The 13,525-nt window shown below is 42.5% G+C and overlaps 1 protein-coding gene across 6 annotated transcripts in view; it reads right to left on the bottom strand.

Moving 5' to 3' along the window:
- Sym (symplekin scaffold protein) overlaps positions 1–13,525 on the bottom strand; it is a 46,910-nt gene that overhangs the window by 15,650 nt on the left and 17,735 nt on the right. For 5 of the 6 annotated variants that reach the window (XM_075699883.1, XM_075699885.1, XM_075699886.1 and 2 more), the window contains exons 21-30: positions 12,973–13,155; positions 12,823–12,895; positions 9,772–9,850; positions 8,744–8,813; positions 6,382–6,490; positions 4,153–4,253; positions 2,597–2,684; positions 2,470–2,487; positions 2,267–2,371; positions 1,413–1,600 (exon numbers count right to left, since the gene is read on the bottom strand). In XM_075699883.1, the coding sequence (XP_075555998.1) occupies positions 1,413–1,600; positions 2,267–2,371; positions 2,470–2,487; positions 2,597–2,684; positions 4,153–4,253; positions 6,382–6,490; positions 8,744–8,813; positions 9,772–9,850; positions 12,823–12,895; positions 12,973–13,155 (1,014 nt within the window). The remainder of the gene's footprint in view (positions 1–1,412; positions 1,601–2,266; positions 2,372–2,469; positions 2,488–2,596; positions 2,685–4,152; positions 4,254–6,381; positions 6,491–8,743; positions 8,814–9,771; positions 9,851–12,822; positions 12,896–12,972; positions 13,156–13,525) is intronic. The other variant, XM_075699884.1, reaches the window with a different exon arrangement.

Below are 13,525 nucleotides of genomic sequence, written 5' to 3'. Positions count from 1 at the left end.
TGTATTTAATGCTAGAGGCACTCATGCAAAGATTGCCAGCTTTCCCCCCTAATGTGGGCTTCTTCAGCTAACCCTCTCTATCTATTTTTGTTTCTGCATGTCTTAGAAAGATAGTCTTATCAAAGCACGAGGCGCATCCACACTGGTTGCAATGTTCTAGTGGATGTCCCCCAGATTTGCTCGCAACTTTAAAGTTAAGCTCGCGCACTCTCACATTTGTTTTGGAGCTTCTGTGAGGGCTAGTTGGCAAGACAGTGGCTTTGTTTACTGTACAGCTCAGCTGAAAGAACTTCTGACATCATTACTTCTCGTGTCGTGCTTCATTTCGCCTAAGCAGCACAGCGAATCAAAACAGTCAGTACTTTAAGGAACATCACTTTCAATGTGCCTCAATTCACTAAACCGGCCTAAACCAGCAGAAACACACTTTATGGAAGGAACCTAAAAGCAGGATTAAAATAGTCATCACTCTCCCCTCCGTCACACAAAAAAGCACACTGAACTTGAAAAAAAATATTGCATTTACTCAATTTTAACATGGTCTCAAATGTAAAGTGCACTTGATTTTCACAGCCAGATATAAAACATTTCACCGATTGTAGCAAACACCTCAATTTTTTTATGCCTCAAGAAATTATAAATGTGACTGTGATAAAGATGAGAATTTGGTTCTTCACTCAACAGATTTTGGGGAGAGAGAGAAAGTAATGGCAATTCACTCTCATGTGAAAAAATAAAATTTATTGCATCCGAGCTACAGTGGACAGGGCGTCACTCTCAGAGGACTCATTATCAATATCAGCAGCTCAGACCATGCCATCTTTGGTGCCATCCATGAGATTTGTGATATCGCATTTCTTAAATACCTCGCAGACTATGGCAGCCAAATTAACTTACGGAACGAAGACAATGCTACTGCAGGTCCCGCAGCTGCAGCAGCATGCAGATTTGATTGAATTATAGAAATCTTTAATGCCCATGATGATAGCTTGTCACTATGGATTGCTCTTATCAGATGTCACCGACACAGCTTTCTCACTATGCTACTGGCAGCCGTGATGGCAGCCGTGATGACATTGGTGCCTCATGTTATCATGCGTACATTGTTTTACTTTTTGACAGTGACCACTTTTTCACCACATTATCACTGCTATAAATTTGTCACTTCGCACAAAACGTGCCTGTTGTGCTGTCACGTTTCTTGTTTATGCAGCTTCTCGAGGTGCCAGTACCCCAAGATGGTGGCCATGGTGCCGTCAGTACAAATCATCTATTGTAGTTTTGGTTTCGCACTGGAACCTAACGCACGTGCTAGCTTTCAGTACATAAATAAAGTGTGCGTCACAATAGAAGTAACTAGTGTAACCACTGAAGTTGAACCCTTCGTGCATGGATTGCCATCACGAACGCACCTGCTTTCTGATCAGTCGTTGCAAGATGTTCATGATGAAGCCCAACAGCCTTGGGTACAAGCTGAGAGACTGGATGACAGTTCGCATAAGCAAGGTGGGCAGGGGGCTCTGCTCCATCAGCTGCTGCATGACCACTGCCAGAACCTCTTGCGTGTAGATGTGCTTCTCCGCAAAGCACAGGGAAGTCGCTGGAATTCAAATATCGCAAACAAGCAATGCCCCAAATTCCCACATGTAATGCCCACATCGTAATGCAGGCACATCGTAAACAAGTAATGCCCGAAATTCTGCAAAGTACATATGCGACAAGGCAGGTAATGAATAATGGAATGATCTATACTGACAAGATTGCATTTCTGCCATCCTCCTGTTGCTACCCATATGCCGAGAACATTGTGAAAGATGAAGACCTAAATAATGCCAAAAAAATACAATTTCGATTATGCATATTTATGATTTTATGATTTTACATATAATACAGATATACGCTCCACGAATTATGCCTTAAGGGCAAGCCTTCATCGCAATAAAAAAAAAAAAAAAGATTATGCATTTTATCCATGTACATTATATAGGCAACGCATACTGACGGTAAACAAGATTGGTCTTTTGGTACCGCTTTAGAGTGCTTGAAAACGGCCATATGAGATACCATTAGTATGATTGATAATTAGTAGCATGCTTAGCAGTATGAGTAGAAGAGAATTAATTGACCCTTATACAATATCTGTCAACAGAGTCCTGGCAGCATTTATTGTTCCAGTTTAAATAGTCCCATTCACGTCTCATTAGTCCACAACAGCATATTTAATGACTTGGCAGTAACGGTGAAACACAGGATATGCAATGCCAACCTTTGATGACTGTTTTGACATCACACTTGGAAGGATCAATGTTATGTAGGGCCACCAGCAGTTCAGCAGGAGACACTGGACTTGTGAAGGTTGCAGTTGATTCAACTGGAAATAAAGCAGGTGCAACGGCATGGTCAAGTTTTTGCAATATCCCTGCCTCATTTGCGCAGCAAACCATCTGTCAAACGACAGTGTTTCCTTACGGTATTTTGCATGTCGGGCTGCAGAGAACCAATATGAAAAGTTATGTCAGCTCTATGAGGCCGTCGCATAAGCAAGGCCTCCGATCTTTCAAATGCACAAGAAAAGAACAAAAGCAATGTTTCTTACCATGGCTACCAAGTAGCCGATTAAAAACTTCTTTTACAACAATGGGATTCAGCTTGATCAGCTTGGGGAGTGCTGCTATTACTTCTTTCTGCAAGAATGGGAGGCTTAAATCAGTTGCTGTCCATCAACAAATGCAAGGTGAATTTCAACTCAAGCATGATGTTAAATGTGATAGAACAGCAAATCCATGCCCAAATGTGTTTTCAAAACCTGTCTCGGGACATAAAATGCCACAACTGTCTCTCCTTTAACAGTGTTAGTGAATAACAGCATATGATAAGAGGAAGTTTTTGCTCAGGAGCGCTTGTCTAAATATGTAAGAAAGGAGGACCTTTTTCTCGTCAAGTACTGCTTAGATTTTGATGAGGTTTGTTGCATTCAAAACAAAAAGTTCAAATCTAGTGATGGTAGAAGCAGATTTTTATTAAGGTCATCAATTACATTTTTTTTAAATTCCTAAATTAAAGAATAGAGCTAATATATCAAGTTTACAACTCCATAACGCAGTAATGAAAGAGGCCATCACAATTTTGTGAACTCCACCTAATAATAGAATTAAAGCAAACAAAACTGATGTATTGTATACCGTTCTGAAATATACCACTAATTTTTGAGCAAGAGTTTTGCAAAATCCTGATAGACATTGTAACAAGTTCACTTAAGTTGCAAATTTATATACATACCAAATTTGTCCGCTTTAGATGCAATTGTTCGCATTAGAACTGCAACATCTACTTTTGGTACAGAGTTACAGATGTATGAAGTTAGTGCTTCAATTTGTTTTTTAATTTCCTAGCTTTTAGAACTTGTAAAAATAATTCCAGGCCTTACATAAGAATTCTGCTTCCTAGATTCACTAGAATATAACTTTTTCTCTAAAATGCAACAAATTTCATTCAAATTGGTCCATCAGTTGTGTCATGAAAGCAATTATGCATTTTATATGTATCTGAATTGGGAAATCGGAGTTGGCTCTGAGCTAAAGCTTCCTGATAAAGCCTGATAGTGAATCTCACTAAAAAGGATTCACAGGAAGAGGAACACATAATTCATCTTTTTCTAAGGAACAATAAAAATAACATGCTGGATGTTCTTGAAGCGTACATTATAGCTGTTACTTTTCAGAGAACCTTAAGCACGTCGGGTCAAAGTGCTAACCATAGAAACTAAACATTTCAATTAAGATTGTTCAAGAATTGTTGAGAATAATTGCTTTGACATAAGCAGCATGTATAGGAAATTTGCAGGCGCAAGTTGGGAATCAGCTAGTGCAAGACAGGGGTAATTCGAGATTGTTGGGAGAGGCCTTCGTTCTGCAGTGGACATAACAATAGGCGCCGCCGCCGCTGTTGTTGATTATTATTATTATTATTATTGTTATTATTATTATTATTATTATTATTATTATTATTATTATTATTATTATTATTATTATTATTCATAGCAATGAAGCACATCTGCTGGCTGGTTAATGCTGGCCAGTTCGAGAAAGAAGCACTAGAGAGCCTTTTCTGTGCACCATGGTTGCAATCAAACTGAGACAAAGCCAAGTGTACCTTTGAAAGGCCGTTCAGCACTGGTATCAAGAACCGCACGTCAGACACACGCTTGTGGTAAAGGTCTCTGACCCTGGCCACTAATTCTGATGATGGTGGAGCTGAAAAAAAAAAAGAAGTGAATAAACTTGCATACACAAGAATATCTTTAAGAAAGAGCTGTTACTGGAATGTTTTAGTATTTCTGCTGTGCCTGTTACTGTGAAATGAAATTATGCTAATAAGAATGCTGAAGCAAAGCACTACTAAGACCAAACCATCCCACCACCACAATTTATCTGAGATATGCATACCTTTAAGAAGTACAGTAAGGCAGTTTTGCAGATTATATTGCTTCAAGCTCACATATTCATGGATTTTTATAAGTTACATATAGAGTAAACAGAAACGATGGCATAATAAACAGGCTTTATCAAGAACAATCAAAAACAAAAATTATCCAAGTGAAAAGAAAGATGAAGCAGAAATGGTATGAGCGAGCACAGATCATGGGTAGCAACAAATTAATGACTCTGAACCAAGTGAACATGCTGAAAACACATTATCTTGTACAAATAATTACTGCGATAAAACGTTTCTTCCTTACTGTCGCATAAATTTTGTGAGCTTGAATAAGGGGAGGGTAAAATTTCCACTTACATACATAATTACATAATTCCCAATTCTGGTCCGTTCAAACAAATTTGGCTGATACACTGTTTCGCGTACATTTTATAAGCACTTACATAAAACAGGATGTTCAGCCATACAGCTTGAACAATACCTCTGCCTCATTAGTCTTTCCTTGCTAAGCACTTGCTCAATAAGAATATGATGCATGTATACTGAGGGTGTGAGAGCAGTCATTTTCAAGACCGAATTGAATACAAATCGAATAGTGGGAGAAACAAACGGAATTGAATGCAAATAGTTATCAAATGGTTTTCGACTGGTTTGCGAATAGCGAACAGCTGTTCTTACCATCGACCTTCACATCCCAGTGCTTTCACAATGTTAGCAGGTTCTAGTCATTGCAGTGCACGTTACAGCTGGTTTTTAACAGCATAAATGCAGAACTAGGATCAAATTTATTTGCATACTCTGGACTTATCGGTGAGTGCGAATTACAGCGGTTTAGTTTTTAAAAAACCTGGCTCCCTGAGTGACGCATAATGCTCCATTATGTAACTTCTCATGCTTTATGTCTACTATGGCCGTCAAGGTGGAACTTATTGCACAGTTGGTGATTTGAAGTACTTGAAAAAATTACCGACGATTACGTTACTTCCTAATGCGAAATTTGAGCGCAGCAAATAAGCTGTTTCACCTTTTGGATAGATTGAGGCAAAGAAATCGAGCAACACATGTATGCGCTATCACATAATTTTTTTTTTATTTTTCACACGTAGTCCTTTAACAAAGACTCCACTAACAGTTCTTGACAGTCATGAAGGAAGCTTTGTGGTCGGAGAAATAGACTGATATATGTTCGACTTGGTACACCAATGCTTGATTCTCAAAGACGAGATCTATACAAGTGCCTCGCGAGGTTGTCACAGCCGTGGGGGAAGCAGAGGCTAAGCGCCGCCGCCGAGAAGACCCTGCCGTTCGCGCCGCCGAAGAGGAGGCTCATCGCCGCCGTCGAGAGCAACCAGCAGTAAGCGAGGCTGAAGCAGAAGCTCATCGCCGCTGCCGAGAAGACCCTGCAGTTCGCGCCGCCGAAGCGGAGGCTCATCGCCGCCGTCGAGAGCAACCAGCAGTAAGCGGAAGCGGAGGGGGGCGGCGTGTACACCCAGCGGCAAACGATGGGGGCAGAAGCGCGCGCAGCAAGCGGACAACACGATAAAGGGAGGAGGGAAGAGATAGCAGCGACTGACTGATGCCGCTGACGGCGATAGTGAGTCAACCCCAGCTATCCGCCACACAAGAACAGGGGGGGGGGACCCTTTCCTCCTCTTTCTGCATGGCGGCGACGGTGTTCTATGCAGTCACGTTAGCTTGACTTTCTAGCGGCGTCAGCGGCATCCAGCGGTATCAGTCGGTCGCTGCTAGCGCTGGGGGGATGAAAGGGGGGCGGAGCTGGTTACGAGGCCGACGACGACGCCGACGACGACGCGAAACCCAGGAACGGACGCCAAAGAGCTGCGCTCTAAAAAGTTCATCCTTATGGATAATTACCATTAGATTTGTTATTTGAAAGTTTAGAATATTTGCATGCTGCTTGGGCGCATTGCCCAAGGGATCACTCACTTTTGTCGGTGAGAATGTGGATGATGCGGGTGACAAGCGTCTCCGCCCCTTTTGGGCAGTTTTCTACCAGTAGCAGTAGCTCTGGGGAGGACATTCCCATGCCTTTGACCTGCATTCACAGACACCAAGTCACTACACTAATGAAAGCATTACGACTGCAGAATGACAAGAATGGGCAGAGAAAAAAAAAAACGAACAAACATAGACTACCATGTTACTTCTGGCCTGCACAGTAACATACCAACTTTTTATACTAATGTGATCATGCTGTTGGACTAGTTGGTACACAGTTTACAGAGTGAAAACAGCTCAAACTAATGGGACATAAAAGTGAGGCAAACACAGTGCTGATTTGCAACTGAAGATTTCTTATGCAAGCAGCAAAAAATAGGTTGCTACACCACATAAAGTTCCACAATGATTGGCTGTGACGTCACTGTTTTGAGGGTGTCTGATTGAGCTTAGTTAATTTTTCGTTGGTAAAGACAGACTGCATTGCGTTCTTTTTTGTTGGTAACCTTTTCTTTCTTATGGAGGGGAGAAAGTCACCAGGCTGCCGCCCAAAACAAGGCTATGGAACAGAAAAAAATAACAGTTTTTGGTTCAAGTTGGACACCTCCTCTGGAGCTTTTCATACATGCATTGCCTGCACTTGTGGCTCAACTATTCTACTATACCTAATTTGTAAATACACTCCATCTTACTGTGATTTTAAAGGTAGCAGCACTGTTAGTACAGTTTTAAGCACATTACATCAGGGGGCAGACTAGGCATTGTGTTAAGGCAACAATATTTGCATCCCATCCGATGTGGGGACTCGTCAGGCTGTGATGAGTGCAAAATACGAAACAGTGGAGCACATATACTTGTTGCTTGTCCTAATATGACTGTGAATGGCAGGCATTGATCTTTTCGTTAATGCCAGTTAACAAGAGGTTGCTCAGGTAAATAGCGTTACTAGGCTGCTGACCAGATGTATCAACGAAGCAAGTAATCAAGGCTTTCTTAGAATATTTAGTTAACAGAGGACTAAATTCAAGGCTGTGAATGGGTCCTTCGAACGCGACCGTGTATGTAATCGCATCCCACTGCCTGTCCTCATCATTACTCCTCAGTCCCCTACCTTTATTCTCTTCCCTCTCCCCCTGAGCAGAGTGGCAACCTGGAAGACTGCGTTTTCCCAATATATTCTCCCTCCCTCTCTCTCTCTCCCTCAATAAAGCTTCAATTCACATAGAATCCAGCATTGGCGTTGGATTGACATAATTCTTTTGTAACTATGTGTGGCCTGAAGAACGAACAACAGGTGTAATCCTTCAGTGCAGCTTAGCAGCAACGTTGAGCGCTTGTAGAACATAAATTTGTGTTACTTTGCTGTAATTATTCTTCAGTTATGCGAATGAACTTGAACAGGTTTGAACTGGTCCCAACAGTTATCTTTTCTGCTTCGGAGTTGAACTGGAACTGAATCATTTTCAGTGAACTGAAATTAAAACCAGAACGAAAAAAGTTCTGGTTCGACACTCTGCCCAAGACACTCCACTTTGAGCGAAACGTTGCTTAGTGATGATGACGACTTTTTTGGAGTTCTGTCTTTTTAATCATTTAGTTATCCTCTAAATGTGTTACTTATTATTCTTTAAGCTATACCTTAAATCATCTCTTGCGGTGGCAAGTTAACACCTGAAATGTGAAAAGGAAAATAACTACGTTTTTCTACAACACTAACGGACTCAAGGTTGTGCTTTGCTTAGAAAAAGCAGCTTTGATGCTCCCAGATGGCTCACTAATAAGCTATTCAGTACGTCTTTAGAAGTGGCGACAAATGTAGGCACATATATCCTCCTTGGGATAAAACGGGGGCGAGGAAATTAACTTAGCCAAAGCCTCCTGAGGAATTTTACTAGGGCGATTTGTTGGGTAATTACGTCACTTAAAAAGCAGCTGAGGGTCCGAAATGGGAAAGCTGTTGTTAAGGTGACTAAAAACTCGCTAAATATAGTGAATTTCTCCCTACGTTACCAACAATGTCAAAGAGGCTACAAAGATAAAAAATAATAAATAAAAACAGGAGTAGGTTGAGCTAGATGGGCAAATTGGACTTCTGAAATGCAAATATGCTAAGTTTCACAAAGAGCACAAGTCTGGAATACCAGAAAACAGCACATAACTAATCAAAAGTGAAAAAAAAAAAAGCATAGAATGCTGGTGACAGAATCCTCTTGAGGTTGAAAAGAAGACGCAGGGCCTACGGCTGTCTCCAGGCTATAACTGCCAGCCTAAGGAATGAATACCCTTAAATTCATTCACATGTGCACGATGTCAACTTTGTTTAAGGGAAGTAAAACATGAAAGGACGTACGGGTCCTTCAAGGCCACGGAGAATGGTCCTCTTGATTTCAGCAATGGCACCCACGTACACAACAGCAAGGCTGCACAGCAGATGAAAAACGCAGTCAACCAGTTTAGAAGAGAATAGCACAAAACGTACAATGCTGCAGCAAAGACCGAAGTGCAAACGCTCGTCTTCATGCTGAAGTACCATACCTATGAAGCTGACAAAAAATGACAATGGCTTGTGCCAACAGCCTATGATGTTTTGAGCTGCGAAGTAACCAGTGTGACAGCCAAAGTGTGGCATACCACCAAATGACACTGAACACTGCTCTTGCATTTCATAACAAGAGGAAGCGCTTTTGGTTTTGTTTTACTGCCTACCTTGAAGGCCTATGCAGTAGACTGCAAGTAATCTGCCTCTGGTGAGTTAGATTTTTTGGTCAATTCGATTCCGAGCAAAGGTCCCAGTCGGTGCCCATACATACATGTCAGCTTCCTTTGAAAACGTCTATTTTTGGTCTACCTAAGGAAGATTATAAATTGAAAATTTGTCTGAAAATTCGGTCTCTCAAAGACGAAGAAGCTTTAGTTATAGTCTAGCACAATTTCTAATAAAATTTCCATTGGCAGCAGCAGCAAAAGTGAAGGCTACCACTGTTAACTTAGAATGTGGCTTGTGGGTGTCACTGTGGCTATCCATACAGCGAAGCTTGTTACAAATGCAGTTGAACCTCAACACAACGAATATGGGTATAACTAGGCTTGTGCAAATGTTGAGTATATTTGCATATTTGTACAAATAACCAAGTTGTTTCTGTTGGATGTGACTGTTAAAACAAGGTTCAAATCCATCAGATACAGAGACTGTAATAAACCAACTGCGCTTTAGGAAGTCATGACTTCACTCCAGAATGAACACAGACAAGAGAGGTACAACTGCTTTGGTCTTTTGCACAGCTACTGAAAGCCTATGGGTTTTCACACATTCTAGAACAACATGTGTTCAAACAGACAAATTCATAGATGGCCACACACACATATGGACATACTCACTCATGTATCAGCTTGTGATTGACAGGCAGAAGGTTTATGTACAGCTGCATGCAGATCTTGGTGTTGTCTTCCGTCCAAACTGCAGAAATGCAAACCAAAACGCTCAGACCAACAGTGTAAATGTCAAATGGCCAAAGTGAAACAGTATTAGACAAGTGGTCCCGTGGAACCAAGACCATTCAGACCGTGCAAACAAGGCCAGAATCGTATAGTGATGCCTTTTTTTCTATTCCTTTTGACGCTATCTTTAGTGGTCAGAGTGTTACTCTGTTCACCTTATCCATGGGATCAGACAGCCATGAACGGTGGATGATAAGAGCGGCAAAGAATTGAGCAGAAGGAATCACTACAAAATATTGGCCCATGAGAAGTGAATCAGCTACCTGCACAGCCACATCACACTGGTGTACAATGGCACAATACAGAACAGGATCACATTTAAAGCATGCCATTAGGGAGTAATGAAGGAACTAGCTTGCCAAAGCTGGAAAGTCCAGCGAGGAATATGAGTCAGCTAATGTGAACATAAAGCTTAGCTATAGTGTGTTCAATAAGAGAAAAAGATTTGAAAAAGAGGAACCTCTCAATGTGCCACTGCAACAGGTTCATTTCATATTTATTTTTTTATTTCTTGTTCACTGTGATATTTGAGAAATAGAGTAGACAAAGCAGACTTACCGTATTTACCCGCGTATAACCCGCCCCTGCGTATAACCCGCACCCCTAACTTTGAACTCTGCGGAAAAAAAAAAAAAGAACTCGCGTATAACCCGCACGTTTACCTGAAAAAAAAAATGAGCGCTAGAAAGATGCAACTCACACTCAGTGATCATTTCGTTTTCAGAACATTTATTCAAACGACCGCCACCACGTCACTGCTTATCCGATTCTTAATCGTCGCCGCTCTCACTACTGCCATCCGAGGCTTCAGCGCCACTCTCAAAGACGTAGTCATCCTCGGAACCATCCAGACTATTACTGATCGCACATTTTTTAAAGCTTTTGCGCACCAAATCGGCCGGTATCGCTTTCCACGCATCCACGATCCACTGGCACAGCAATGGAATATCAGGCCTTCGCACGCGTGCCGTCGGTGTGAGGGCGTACATGCCGTCGGCCATCCACTGGGCATACAGCCGCTTCACGTGCGCCTTGAACGGCTTGTTCAGGCACACGTCGAGTGGCTGTAGCATGGACGTCATGCCGCCAGGTATTATGACGAGGTCGGTGCTGGTCTCGGCAAGGCGAGCCTTCACCGCATCAGTGCAGTGGCCTCTGAAGGAATCTAGTACGAGCATCGACCGGCGTGCCAGCAAGGCACCTGGTCTTCGCTCCCAGATTACTCGAAGCCAGTCACCGACTAGGCCACTGTTCATCCACGAATTTTCTTCCGCATGCACAACGATTCCTGGGGGCAGTGGAATGCTAGGTAGCGTCTTCCGTTTGAAAATCACATACGGGCGCAGTTTCGTGCCGTCAGCCAAAGCGCATAGCATGACTGTGCAGCGCAGCTTGGCATTTCCGCCGGTCAGCACGCTGACTGATTTGGAGCCCTTTTTTTCCATGGTCGTGTCCATCGGCATCTCAAAGTACACAGGTGTTTGATCAGCATTTCCCACCTGAGACAGCAAATAGCTGTGCTCCTTCCGAAGTGCGATCACATATCGTTGAAAGTTCAACAACTTTTCCTCGTAGGCTTCAGGAAGCCGCTGGCACATGGTTGTTCGCCGCCGCATAGAAAATCCATGTCTTCGCATGAAGCGCTGAAGCCATCCACGGCTTGCACGAAACTCACGTGGAATGTTCAATTCCCGGGCCAACTTCAGGGCTTCCATTTGCGCCATCTCAGTCGAAACAGCGTGGCCACGACTTCTCTGCTCCTCAATGAACTTCGCAAGCTGCGTCTCGAGGTGGGGGTACGCGCCAGTCTTCGGACCCCGAAACGCTCGCCTGTTCCGGTTCGTTGCTTCGAGACTCTCTTTTTTCTTCCTCCAGTCGCGAATGCACGACTCGTCGACGTCATGCTGTCTTGCAGCAGCTCTGTTGCCGATTTCTTCGGCAGCGGCTATAATCTTTAGCTTCTCTTTCGCTGTGAAACACTGCCGTCGAGTCGCACTCATGATGCCAAAACAAAGCAGGCAAACAGTGCAAACTGGGGTAAGTACACTAAACAGCGCCTAACGCGAGGCTCAACAATGCTGGCCTTTCGTTGGCCCTTCATCGGCTTGACAAGCGTCGATGACGATGGGGATGGCGGACTACACGGGGAGGCCGCCGCACATTGCGGTGAAGCCGACCCCCCCCCTCCCAAGGAAAAAATTCGCAGATAACCCGCACCCCCACTTTTTAAACGCGTTTTTTCACATTTTGGTGCGGGTTATACGCGAATAAATACGGTATATATTATGATCTTGAATTTCACAATACCAAGATGAATGAATATTGAAAAATAAGTACTATCATATTATTCCATAACTGCAACCGTGAATAGCGCAAACAATTTTTGTGTGCACGAGGCTGTTCAACAATCTCATCTTGACGACCTAATGTTGCAACATTACAGCTTTTCTCAACACACAACCCTTGTGAAAAGCAAAGGTATACTAACAAAGAATAGTTTATCAAGGCCCTCAAGACGTAAGACTAATGGCAACATATCCTTACTTATTTTTTTAAATTTGAAAAATATTGCAGACTTTAAAAATTCCAAGCAGGAAGAAGAACATAAAAGGGAACCTCAAATGTAATGATTACAAATACAGAGAAAGCTAAAAGGTGGATATTATGTAAAAACACTTGTATATGACAATTGTATAAATAACAGAAGATTCAATAACAATTCTTATCAGTATACAGAATCCAGTGCTTTATGAAAATCTTTGGCAAGTACGACATGTTCTGGCAATTTATACCAATCCTAAATTGCTTGTGGGAAATCTACATTACTTTTAAATAACATCAGTCGCATCAAAATAAACCGCCAATGTGCAGTTGTCAGAAGAGCCAGCACTGCCCTGTCCAACTAGTAGGTACATAAGCCTGGCAACTCACTCGGACAGCCGTGGAACAAGTGCTGTGGAGGTGAAGGTTCCAGGAGATACCTCAGGTACATCAATGCAAAGTCCTGCCAGAGATTCAAACAACAGGTTTGCTTGCTGTACTGAACACGGGCCGTCTGAGAGATAAAAAATGACTGTTTACCTCAATGATTGGCCTAAAATTGCCCCGTTCGTGCAGCTGCTTGGCATGCTTTGCTGCCTGTAGCCGCACTTCTTGATTCTGAGAGACGGTCAGCTCAAGCAGTTTCTGCAGGTACTCAATCTGTCCTGGAGGCCGGTAGTCCACCAGTGATCTCAGGATTGACAGCCCATTGGACACTGTAGACTGGACATGAAATGGCAGAAATGGTATGTCACAAATGTGTTTCACTACATATATAGTATATACTTCTCTCTAGTACTTAGGCGTAGGTCTATGTCTCGCTATGGTAGCTATGTTTACATTTCACTACAGTAGTAGTTATATGTAAGAACTATAGCAAAACTATAATGTAGAGAGAGAGAGAGAGATAAATGAGATGAGAAAGGCAAGGAAGTTAATCGTAAAATAGATATCCAGTTTGCTACCCTGCACTGGGGAAGGGGTAAGAGGAGACAGAAAGATCCCCCCCAAAAAAAAACTATAGTGTAGTATCACAGTATGCAATACCACACTACTTTACTATAGTAAAAATACTATAATAAAACTATAGTGT

Source organism: Dermacentor variabilis, chromosome 7, assembly GCF_050947875.1.
Source record: "Dermacentor variabilis isolate Ectoservices chromosome 7, ASM5094787v1, whole genome shotgun sequence".
Classification (NCBI taxonomy): Eukaryota; Metazoa; Arthropoda; class Arachnida; order Ixodida; family Ixodidae; genus Dermacentor; species Dermacentor variabilis.
This window is presented reverse-complemented; position numbering and strand designations above follow the sequence as displayed.